The following is a 12,301-nucleotide window of genomic DNA, read 5'->3' as shown; positions in this document are numbered from 1 at the left end:
GAAATAAAAATGATCTAATTGGACTTACAAAATAAATCTGCTAAAGTTCTGAAAAAAATGGTTTGAAACAGATGAACAGAAAATTAAATCTGGGACTCTTTTTGAAGGGGTTAAAAGATATTTTTAAAAACTCAGGGAGGCTGATTTATTTGACAAAGGTTAAAAGAGTAAAATATTTACATCTGGTTACTCTGACTGGCCTTTTGATGACAAAGAACAACTGACAAAAAAGTTGGATTTGGTTTTTTTTAATCAATAGATGAGCTATGAGGTGAAGAGAGATTATGTTAGAGCAGTGATAAGCTATTAAAATTGTCCTTACTTGCTATGATGAAGGGGGAAGTTACTTCTTTCTTTTTTCCCACTTTTTTTTCTTTCATATTTTTCAGTTTGTATTTTTTGTAGCTCGTATTGGGTTCTATTCTTTTTATTTATAATAGAATTATTATAAATGAATATCGTTTTGAAAAAAATATAGAAAGTGCTGAATTAGAAACAAGCAGAATATGTTTATCAATAGATGAAATACTTCCAATTTTTGGTAAAGCTCATTGAATACAATAAATACCCACATCAATCCAAAATTTCCAACAATTTCTTTATTCCCATAATATTTATCATTAATACATTATTCTCACAATTTTATTTTCATGTAAAGGGATGCAAGTGTTAATCCATTTGTATTTTTAAAAAGAATAAGTACAAAGTTGGACTAGCTACAAAGATTACCTAGAATTGCTTTCCACAACCTGGAACCCAGCAGATATGTTGGACTACAATTCCCTTTTCTTACGAGCCCAAAATTTATGTTGTTAAATGAGAAATGTGGGTTTTGCCCCATTTTACGACTTTTCTTGCACATTTGTTAAATGAATCACTTCAGTTGTAAATTAGTAACATGGCTGTTAAGTGAATCTGGGTTCCCCATTGACTTTGCTTGTCAGAAGGTTGCAAAAGGGAATCCCTGAACACGGCAACCATCAGAAATGTGAGTCAGTTGTCAAGCATGTAAATGACGAGACCGTGGGGATGCTGCAATGGTTGTAAGTATAAAAATGGTCATAAGTCAGTCACTAAGCAAACTGTTGTGAAACCTGTACTTTTGCAACACGGCTATATGAATTATGGTGATCCTATTACCAATTCCCCTGAAGCAAATTAGCTCAGAAAAGCTGACCTAGGTATTTAAGTAATCAACATGTATCTCAAGACAAGCATACTTGTCTACTCCCATACTGTTGCCAAAAAACTGTGAGGACTATGATGTCCTTTAAAGGACTAACTTTTGCAATATCATCTAGCCTTTATGGTCAACTTAGATGGGTAGGCCCTGCTTATGAGTCTGATTCACACTGAGAAGCTGAGGTAGGACTTTCCAAATGTACCAATTCCAGCATTCTCTCCCTACTTTTGCATGGCAAATTTTTGTTGCTTAATGTTTTGGTTCAGGTAAATTGTTATTCCAAGAACACTAAATAACCACTAAGGAAGACAAAGGTTTCCAACTCATTTATTACAAAGATCAAAAGCTGCATCACTTTATAGATTGTTCTCATAGATGGCACAAATACACCAATATGCAAAATAGCATCAATGCAACTTCCTCTTATTAATCCAGTTATCTTTGTAAAAGAAGCAACGTTTATCGGAAATTCATAAGAGATAAACAATGTGCTTCTCATTTGCCACAGATGTGTAAACAGGTTTATATAGGGTATAGCACCAGATTCCAGAATCCTGCACAAGCTTATATATAAACATATTTCTTTTTTACTTAGAGAACATCCTGGTAAAATCATATTTGACCTGAAATTTGAACGGCTACAGCTCAAACGTTACTTGTAGCAAATTAATTTCATTTTTCCTTAAAAAAAATATCGCCTGATAGGGAATCTGAAAATTTGTGGGCTTTGATATGCAACATTAGAATATATTTAATTGTTGCTCATACAGTTATTATGAGAAATATGACACAAAGAATTTAAAACTATTGATGTTTTGCATCGTTTCAGGAATCCCATCGCTGCTTATGGTTTGATAGGTGAAAACCTACTCAGGTTATGTAATATTCAGCAATCCTACTCCTTCACTGTGAAAACTAAGTCAAAAATTTGAGCAGATATTAATTTGCTACCTTATCAGATGCCCTGTCACTTGAAATTAGCACTGTGCACTGTAATCTGTACCAGAAGAATCTATGGTTTTTCAGAGATTGGAGGGTTCGAACAACCAGAAAACCCAACCAGCATGGACTACGCTGGGGGTCATAGTCCAGTAACTGAGGGCTTCTTCAGTTCTGGAAAAGCATTAGTAGAAAGTATCCTGAATTTCAGAGCTCAGTGGCAGAATGAAGCTGCATTTTACGACACTTGCTAGCATGAATGAGAACCAGACTGAACACAAAAATAGAGAAACTGTTATTACCATGTAGCAGATAACATTCTAAAACAATGATTTGGGGGCGTCACAAACAGTACATCTCAGGATGATTATGGAAAAGGAGCTTCTAGAGCCTAGTGAGTATTGCAATGTCACTTTTTGCCCATTCACTCCAGTGCAAGTGAGGGGCAGTTCACATTTAGGGAGGGAGCAGGAATCATCTCCCAGCAACACTCATTTCTTCATTGCAAACCTACTCATTTGGGAGCAAATGTGTTGTGAGGTGGGGAAAGGGAAGATTCCGCTTTATTGCACAAAAAGAAACATCTATACGGAGGGCCTGAGTAAGGCTTTGCACTGGTTTGAAGATCAGTTATTTTACCAAACAATTGTCCAGACACAGTGGCCTCACTTCAGAAGAAGGTCTCCTTATTGATCCACATGAGGCTGCGTGTCTCATTGGGTTTGCATTCATACTCGATGCAGCCAAAGCTGTTTCCCCACTGGCAGTGGTCTCGCTTGTGATAGTTGTAGAATTTGACTTGCCAGACTGTTTCAAAAGCGCCAAGGTCAGTGACCTGAAGAGAAAGTACAAACTCATTTCACTGTTTCACTAGAGCAGTGTTTCCTCTTTATATATTGACCTGACCAACCAATCCACACAAGAGGTCACAAAACCCACAGCATTTTGCATAGCAAGGAATAAAGCTTTTTAGGAGCAAAGCCCCCTCTCTCAAAATAGATACGTATGGTTGCAGTTGGTTCATATCTGGGAAGAGGCAAAGTGTTTTACTTCCTAATAAATCTGCTTCAAATTGTAGCATAACCTCCAATGAATGTTATAGTTTGGATCTAGATTTGCAAGAGATCTGTCCATCAGCAGAAGTTTTATTCAGAGCAACATTTCTCTGAGGTGATCTTTGCTAACTCATTTCGTCCTATATCAAACTTGTTCCTCTCCTCTTCCCAAAAATTTGGAGTGAGGGATCATTCTATTTACCTCATGAAGAGGGGAGCTGAGAAAAGGAGTGCAGAGAAAGTAGAAAAAAGAGAGAAACCACACAAGGAATGGTACATAAAGAAAAAAAAGCAGTGAAGGAAAGTGTGGGGCAAAAACAGATAATAGTTGGGAAATGTAATATATAAGAGATGAGAGAGAGGTTCAACAAAGGCAAATATGGCAAGAAATGGGCAAAGACGGAGAAAAGGTGGGGAATCCAATAGTGCATGGACCAAAAGGAAAACAAGCTATGATGGGTAACAGGTTGCATCTATCCCACTGCTGGGACAGAAGGCCACACTATTTCCCGCTCCTGCCATAAAGCGTGATTGTCCAAATATATTGGAAGTCAGAGATTTTGAAAAGAACCCAACCCAACTGCAAAAAGCATTTGGTCACGTTGCTGATGACAGATAATCTTTGTCAGAGTTTCAGCCCAATGGTCATGGACTGTCTTTTGCTCCTCTGTATGTACTTCAACTTTTCCAGTGGAGTGATTCATTATAAAACTCCTTTCCATAATGACTTCCGAGTCTACTCAGAATCAGAAGCTTCTATGTCTCATATATCACATACGAATATTTGCTTAATATTACTTAATAAAGTGCAAGCGATACAACGTATTTTGGGCCCCAAAATCCAAGATGTGGCATCAAAGGGACCTTTAGTATTGTTTTTAAATTGTAATGATTCATTTAGTCAAAGGGAAAAGCTCTTAAATATATAGAATAATCATATCAGCTGTACTTTGTGTATATTGTCTTAAGTTTGAATTTTAATTTGACCAAATCAAATGTAGCTTCTATCTGGAATCAATTTCCATCTTTATCCTGGAACCTCATGCTTTTGAAAATGCACTGCTGGCATTAGGTATGCTTTCCATTTGCAGAGTCATAGCTTTCAAGAATGTGTCAAAAGAGTAGAAAGAGCCAAACCACAGGTAGATTTTAGCAGATGACATGGCAAAGATATTATTGACCACTTAAGCTTAGTGAGAGAAGAATAACCTTGTACCACCGAAGTTAATATAATTATCTCTTCCGCTACACCCGTGTGGAGATCTTATGAAGAGCTAAGCATCAGATTCCCATGTGAAACACACTGATCTCTAGCAATGGTTTTAGAACTTTTGAAAGTTAGGTTTATTGCTTAAAATTACCGTAGACAACCTTTTGAGAGCAAGACATATTGATTATGTTTTGGAAGCAGGTCAATAATAGTAATAGTAATAGTAGCAAAGTTGGAAGCGACCTTGGAGGTCATCTTCTGTTTACATAACTATTAGTATACGTTCTGATATTTTAAAATTCTTAAAAAGCATTTTACACTTAAGATAACTCTAAGAATACATTAGTAATAGTAGTAAAGTTGGAAGGGACCTTGGAGGTCATCTAGTCCAACCCCCTGCTCGGGCAGGAAACCCTACACCATTTCGGACAAATGGCTGTCCAGTCTCTTCTTAAAAACTTCCAGTGTTGGAGCATTTACTGCTTCTGGAGGCAGGCTATTCCACTGATTAATTGTTCTCACTGTCAGGAAGTTTCTCCTTAGTTCTAGGTTGCTTCTCTCCTTGATTAGTTTCCACCCGTTAACACATTGAAACACATTTAATATTTTTAAGGATTCCCAAATTTGGAGGGGGGGAGGTATCACATCATGCACACAAGCCAATCTGGGATTTAGGAGGGGTTTTGTTTTTTTTTAACTTAGAGCAGGGGTGTCAAACTCGTAACATCACATGTGTCGCGATGTATCGTGACTTTTTTGCCATTGCCAGCAATGGGGTGGGTGTGGTTTCGCTATGATGCATCCGGCCCGTGGGCCAGCAGTTTGACACCCCTTGCTTAGTGTTTTCATATATTCGTGAATTCAAAATGGCAACTACGTCTTTTCAGAAATCATTGCTAGAGATTTCAAAAGCAGGAGGTGGTGGGGGGATACATGTGACTCTAGAACCACAGGTTGCCCACTCCTGTCATACACTTTGATGAAGATGATGTAATAACAAAGAAAGAATTACTAATTATTTTGGATGTTAGGTATAGATGAGCATCTTATGGGCACTCTGACAAATAATAAAATAGGCAAAAACCCATCAATTTACCAGGAAGGTAAGTTGGGAAAGGTTATTCCAGACCATTTCTGGCCATCCATTCTGCTGTCCTCCCTAGCTCCCCTTTTTTGCTGAGCTCACCAGCATTCTCCCAAACACAGTCCTGCAGCTCCCCCCCTTCTAAGAATACCTATCAAACCTGAGATTCCAATAAATGACATACTTTGAGGTTACGGGCTTGGCAAAGTAAAGGTGAGTTACAGCTATAGCTGCAAGCTCCACAAATGCTTAAAAAGTTAAAGTTCATAGTCAGAAGAAATCAGAAAGGACATCATCTCCGATAAATAAAGGTTGTGCATTCTGGGGAGCAACCTTGTTCTTTCAACTAGCAAGTGAGAGTCAGAACAATCTTAGGGTCAGGAAGCAAACTGCATTGTGGTTGTTTCCTTTCTGTAACAGCTGACCACAAAATTAGTTTGCTTCTTTTGGAAGTAAGAAAAAGACAAATATAAAAATCTGAAATGGTGTACGCAACCCAAACGCAGCTCATTTTAAAAATGAATTTGATCAAACTATTTCACGTATCATGGAGATTACTGTGTTCACCCTTTTTTTTTTTTTACTAACTTCATTTATTTTTCCAGCCTCCTCCTCCTCTCAGAGATATACACTACCTGAAGGTTTACTTGTATAGGTTGTCTTTCCCCACTTTTGGTGTGAGGAACTCCTTCTGTGTCATAGATGCCAGTGTAAGTAACAAGTTGTGGTTCTCTTGCTGTCTCTTCAAGGGGCACATCTACTCCACCTATTCCCATTGTCCTGAAACAGAAGTTGGTAATCTTAACACATGATAGCACTTAATGATCCCATTGTTGTGAGATGAGAGAAAAAAATCTGAACTGTAATAATGGTTTTCTATCCCTGTGGTCTATCCACTGCCTTTTCCCACACAATATGGATTGATGCCTTTGCTACTGTCACTAAAGTGTTAATCTGCCTCCAGCCTCTTCTACCACTGTCACTAAAGCAGTGGTTCTCAACCTTTTTAATGTCGCAACCCCCCCAACCGGTCGTAAGTCGAGGATTACTCAACCGGTCGTAAGTCAAGGACTACTCAACTGGTGCAGCACCGTTTGCAGAATGGGACTTTTGGCAGGCTCAGCAGGGCAGAGACAGTCTGGACAATTCCTATTGGCTTTTGAAAGCCAATAGAATTAAACTCTATTCAAAAGAGTCTATTCTATTGGCTTTCAAAAGCCAATAGAATAAAAGGGAGTAGCACAGCTAAGGAAAAGGGGAAAAAAATGGCGGACTGCGTTGTTTGGCGACCCCCGTGAAATGGTTGTTCAACCCCAAATGGGGTCCCGACCCACAGGTTGAGAACCATTGCACTAAAGTGATCATCTGCCTCCAGCCTCTTCTACCATTGGAAGTCATAATACCAGGTTAGGAATAGATCATCAGGGAAAAAATCTATGAGTATAGACACTAGGAATCAAAAATTACTTATGGCACATAATCAGTTAAACTGATGGTGAATAACCTCTTAAATAATCTGTCACTCAAAATGAAATATTGAGGAAACGTGGAAAACTTACTGCCTTGGAAAGAGGGGGCAGGAAGGAAAAACAATGCTTTAAAAGTTGTCTTTCTTGACTAAAATCCGTAATGTTGATTCCACGATCATTTAAAAGAACATTAATCTAAATTAAGTCAACTGAAATAAGGAGGATAGGATGCTCAAAGAAGATTGTGAAGGCTTAGAAATATTGGACGTTGATTGCTCAAAAAGCAGAGAAATGCAAGATACAGCCAAACTCTTACATAGCTTAATTAGGAGGCTGTGAATCACCCAGCTCCAACCCTTTAAATAAAGATTCAATAAAGAGGAAGCATGTGCACAGCTGTCCATCAAATTGCTAAATTATAGGCTAAAAGCATCCAATCTGATCCAATACATCAAAGCAATTCAGCAATTCAATCTGAAGATTTTATTTGAAGACAGAAGTTGCCTGAATTGGCACTGAATCATTTATATCAAATGATTGTGCACTGCCCTATTATTACAAAGCAAGATGCCCCCTGTGCTCAGATCCCAGGTCCCAATTTTTCCTAGCTTTACCTGGAAACATTCTGCATGTAAAGCAAGCGTACTCTTCCAGGCTACCTCCCTTTACTATTGCACTTCTCTTCACCTAGAATAGGCAAGCAACCTTGTGACCGCCAAACAGCAGCCTTTCCCAGCACGACCATCGTTGCAAAGGAACATGGGGATTTTTAGCTAAAACACCTGGAGGACACCCCTCCCTCACTCCCCCCCCCCATGCTCCTAAACAGGAGCCTTGGGAAACTGGGCCACTTTTACCCTATTCCAAACTCTAGTATAGATATATGATCTATCTTTTTAATAAAAGCCATAAACTTACTGATCTCAAGAGGCTGAAAAGATACTACAGGGCGACCGCCGCTTCCTTTAAAATAATAGAATTGGGCTACGGATTGAAACTTGGTGACGTCCCCAACGTAAAGTCGCACACACCAGAGAAGAGGCTGGGTGAGCCGTTATATAACCAGAGTTGGCAAGCTTTCGCCAATTAGCCGGCTTGCCCGCATTCGCTCCGGATTGCCACCGTTCTGCTGGGCGGTTTCTTGCAGCGGGCTCTTATTTTCTCGTCCCCGGCCTAAAGCCCTCTCGGGTAACTGCAAACTAGGCCTCGGTCCCCTTGCCTTTCCCTCCTCGCCTATGCTATTATATGGTATCACACATAAGCAGGACGGCGACTAGGGCGTTCCTCCGAGCCTTATCGCTTTCTGAGAAGCTGGGAGCCTGGATGGGCGTGTTCGATCTCCCGCACTACGGCTGCTTGCCGGGCTGTTTCGTGAATGGCCGGGCGGGGGGGTGGGGTGGGGGAGAAGGGAGCGAGGCATTCTCTGAAACCGGCTAACTAACCGAAGCTGCAATTTCCACCGAGGGAAAATGGAAGCGCCTGTCCATCTCGGTGGCCGGGAATAAATCTCGGCGCTCTTAAGAAATCAAGGCGGGCGGATCACGAGGCAGCGAAGCGGCTCCCGCGGGGCAGGCGAGGAAGGATGCGCAACTTACGTGGCGTGGACGGTGCCCGGCTTCAGGGCCACCTCGACCTTGTATTTGGCCCCGGTCAGCAATTTGATGGTGCGATTCTGGCCGAACCTCTGGCCATCCACCTTGAAGTAGACGGGGCCGTCGTTGGGCTGGATCTTGAGGGAGACCTTGATCCGGACCACGGGGGGCACCTCGGCCATGGTGCTGGCGGCGCGGCTGGAGGAACTCAGAAAAGAGGAGGGGCCGCGCTCAGCCCCCCGCCAAATGACGATCGCGGCCCGTTAAGCACCCGCTCCAATCCGGAATCGAGCAAACCGGGCCCATCTGTGCCTGGCCGGGTTTCTAGCCGCGAAAGCGAATCCGGTTCGGCCTCTGCTTCCTGCGCTCGCCCAATCCGCGGGGTGACTGAGGGAGGGGCTCAAACCCGAACAGCTGGAGCGCGGGATCAAGTGGGCGGAAAAATCAGCTGGGAAAAAGAAGAAAAAAGAAAAAAGAGGCGCGCCCGCGGGCGGGGAGCCTTGATTCGAATTGACTCGGTGGAAGAAAGAGCTTCAGCCGCCTGGCCCGTCGCCGTGGTTTATAATCCGCTCGCTGCGTCCGCTGAGGTCGAAGGTGACCGGGGGTAGCCCCTGCCTAGAAGAAGCGAAGCTGGGCGGCCCTCTGCTCGTTTAGATCCTTTGCTTTTTGCACTGCATTGGGCTGGTCCTGCAAATGAAGGCGGCGGGGGGGGGGAAGAGTATGCTTTTGTTTCTCGACACCGTCTCCTCCCTCGCTGCTAGATGATGGGGAAGCAGGGTTGAGCTTGCTGAGCCCTGACCTTCTGGCGCTCTGGAAGAATATGCAAAATATAAGATGGCATGGGCAGAGAGTTTTGTCCTCCGAGCTTGCTGGTTGGGTCCTGGACGTTTCGTTACCGAACTAGGTAACATCTTCAGCCGGATTTTTGAGTGAAGTGTCTTGTTCGTTTAAATAGGTCCAGGGGTGGTCTGTTCACGTCACCCCAAAAACCCTGCTGAAGATGTTACCTTAGTTTGGTAACAAAACGTCTGGGAGCCGAGCATTAAGCTCCGACGACAAGGATCTGCCCAAATCTACAACCCGAGCTTCGAATATTTTCTACAATTTCTAATAAGATGGTATGTTTTCCATCATCACCAGCCTTCTTCAATCTGGCGCCCTGCAAGATGCCTTAGGGCAGGGGTCTTCAAACGTGGCCCTTTTATGACTTGTGGACTTCAACTCCCAGAATTCTTCAGCCAGCGTGCCTGGCTGAGGAATTTTGGGAGTTGAAGTCCACAAGTCATAAAAGGGCCAAGTTTGAAGACCCCCTGCCTTAGGGGTGTTTGTGGCTGTGGCTCCCAACTGGCCTTCTCCAAGGGAACCTATAGGGGAGGCTGCTGGTGCTGGATGGCCAAGGATGATGAAAAGGGAGCGAGATTCAAACTGCTTCTGCACTGGACAAAGTCAAAATGGGAAAAAAAGGCAAATGAGCAGGTACGGAGCGTATGTTTTTCTGGAAAGCTCCCCCAGGGCTCTGTCCTCTCTGTTCAGCTACTCAAAGAAGGTGAACAAGAGAGTGAAGAAAAAAGTAGGAGCAGTTTGTCAGAAAGAATTTTCAGTGTTTCTCAACCTTGACAATTTTAAGGCATGTGGACTTCAACTCCCAGAATTCCACAGCCAGCATTGCTGGCTGTGGAATTCTGGGAGTTGAAGTCCACATGCCTTAAAATTGTCAAGTTTGGGAAACACTGCTCTATCACATCACCTCATCCCACCCGGTCAGGCAGGGAAGATACATTACAGACTCAATTAAAGAATTTCAACTGGCAGGGTCAAGGAAGAGAACCTCCTCTGCTGTTGCCCCTGCCCACTGGAATACAGTATCCTCCCCTCAAAGGTTAAGTGGGCCGTCATTCTCCTGGCTTTTCAAAAGAATTTGAAGACCTGGTTCTGCCAACTCGCATGGGGCTTGCGGAGCGGCACACAATCCTGGTAGTGGTTAGCTCCCTGAAGCCCCCTTTCCTCCCTTTTAACTTTTGACTTAGAATCATACGGCTGGAAGGGACCTCTGAGGTCTTCTAGTCCAACCTATTCTTGGTTTTTATCTGGCTCCTTTTATTAATGTATTGCATTTTTATATGATTTTTATGTTTCAATGCTGTTAACTGTACACCAGCTAGAACCAGTCTGAGAGTGAGATGGATGTTATCTACAATAGATAAATAGACAGACAGACAGACAGACAGATAGACAAACAGACAAACAAAATGGGGAAAAGCTTTTCAACTGGAGGGCTATATTTAATGAATAAGCTTCTTGGTTCACATGCTTTCAGTGAATGAGAATGGATAGTCTTTCATATCCTTGGTGCACACACTAAAACCTCCCATAGCTTTCTCAACCAAATTACTTTCTATGGGGTGGGAGGGGGAGGGGGCAGCAGGGAGAGAGGGAGAGGGAAGGAGGGAGGGAGGGAGGGATGGAGGGAAGGAGGGAGAGAGAGAGAGAGAGAGAGAGAGAGAGAGAGAGAGAGAGAGATTCTTTCCAAAGCAATACAACTTGGGAAAAGTTATATTTCAATGATGTCAGTGGAAGTTTTGGAGAAAACGCCAACTGCATGATTGGAAACCCAATTTGAATTGAACTCATCTCCTGGAGAGCATGTTGTTTTCTCAGTAACCATGTAGACATGGCTTTTAATTGCTTTCTTTGATTTCCTGATTGTCTCTCATCCATCAAAGTGTTAACCAAAACAGTCCAAGGTTGATTAGTGGCCTGCCAGCTACAAGATTCTCCTCTGCAGAGTATGTAAAAGATGCTGCAATATTTATGGTTTCAAGATTCAGACAAAATCAGTATGGAGTGAATTACATTGCAGTATAAGAAAAGTGTATGGATACTTGGTGAGAAAGAAAGAGGAGCAAGTTCTTTAAGGTAAGGTTACATTCATATAGAATTGTGCAATCCACACTTATAAAAATTGTCCATTATAAATGTACATTTCCCACTTAATCGATTATTCTGTTAGTCTAGTCAGCTCCTCTGAGAAAACAAGAGAGAACTAGGCTGTTTCCTTTTGATTTCTTACTAGTGGTAATAATACTATACAATATATTTAAAATTGAAATATAATTTGAATATGTTTAAGAAAAAAACCAACCATTTATATCTAATGCCTTTTTGATGTTGAAACCCAAATCAAGTGAACTTCCTAGCGTTGTTTTCACCTGGGTCTGATTGCAACTGATTTTGCAACTATTTCAATCATGAAAAGAACGGTGATGGTGAATAGATACATAATGTTATATATGTTGCAGAATGGGGGAGGTCCTGCTTTAAATATGGCTTCACTTGATGGGTTTCCCAATATTCTTTTTTAACTAAGTTCATTATATATTCAAAAGTCAAACCATAGCATCTGTTACTGATTGTTTCTGTTTATATTTTGACTTCAAAAAAATAGTGAGTAAAAAGGAATATAAAGGTATAAAAGTATCAGGAAACTTGATTTTATGGGCAAATAGGTGAATAAACCTGCTTAGAAGTAACTTATTTGTGCAGAGGAATTAGGCAAACACAAAGAAAATTGGAATAATGTTTCTATTTACTCTGTTATTATGACACTGCATGAGTTGCTTAGGAGATCTTGTAGTGTCGTAATAACAGAGTAAATATACATATCATTAGATTAGTCATGGTTAACAAGTGAAGTTAATAATTAACAAAATACTTAGTGAAAAATGCAGGAGCTAGCAAGAAAAATATACTTTTATTGCATGGTGAACTA

At 41.5% G+C, this 12,301-nt stretch overlaps 2 protein-coding genes across 3 annotated transcripts in view; one reads left to right on the top strand and one right to left on the bottom strand.

Moving 5' to 3' along the window:
- Nucleotides 1–584: 584 nt before the first annotated feature.
- CNRIP1 (cannabinoid receptor interacting protein 1) lies at nt 585–8,914 on the bottom strand. Its single transcript, XM_039349337.1, has 3 exons — nt 8,536–8,914; nt 6,107–6,251; nt 585–2,957 (listed from the first exon to the last, which is right to left on the bottom strand). Exons 1-3 carry the CDS (start codon nt 8,712–8,714, stop codon nt 2,793–2,795), a joined length of 489 nt encoding a protein of 162 aa, XP_039205271.1. The 5' UTR covers nt 8,715–8,914; the 3' UTR covers nt 585–2,792.
- Nucleotides 8,915–8,981: 67 nt separating this feature from the next.
- PLEK (pleckstrin) overlaps nt 8,982–12,301 on the top strand; it is a 34,469-nt gene continuing 31,149 nt past the window's right edge. Inside the window, exons 1-2 of one of the 2 annotated variants that reach the window (XM_039349330.1) lie at nt 8,982–9,126; nt 11,256–11,448. The gene's annotated coding sequence lies outside the window, so the exon portion shown is untranslated. Of the gene's footprint in view, nt 9,127–9,832; nt 10,009–11,255; nt 11,449–12,301 lie in introns of those variants that run through there. The other variant, XM_039349331.1, reaches the window with a different exon arrangement.

Source organism: Crotalus tigris, unplaced genomic scaffold (assembly GCF_016545835.1).
Source record: "Crotalus tigris isolate CLP2741 ecotype Arizona unplaced genomic scaffold, ASM1654583v1 scf7180000018260.1040479, whole genome shotgun sequence".
Classification (NCBI taxonomy): domain Eukaryota; kingdom Metazoa; phylum Chordata; class Lepidosauria; order Squamata; family Viperidae; genus Crotalus; species Crotalus tigris.
The sequence above is the reverse complement of the archived record's forward strand: the minus strand, read 5'-3'. Positions and strand labels throughout refer to the sequence as shown.

Excerpts from the sequence above, each read along its gene's own strand:
- CNRIP1 (XM_039349337.1), bottom strand. The coding sequence starts at position 8,714 with ATGGCCGAGGTGCCCCCCGTGGTCCGGATCAAGGTCTCCCTCAAGATC. Across the intron at positions 6,252-8,535 it reads CCGGGCACCGTCCACGCCAC|GACAATGGGAATAGGTGGAG; the intron begins GTAAGTTGCGCA and ends CTTCTGTTTCAG. Across the intron at positions 2,958-6,106 it reads CTATACAAGTAAACCTTCAG|GTCACTGACCTTGGCGCTTT; the intron begins GTAGTGTATATC and ends CTTTCTCTTCAG.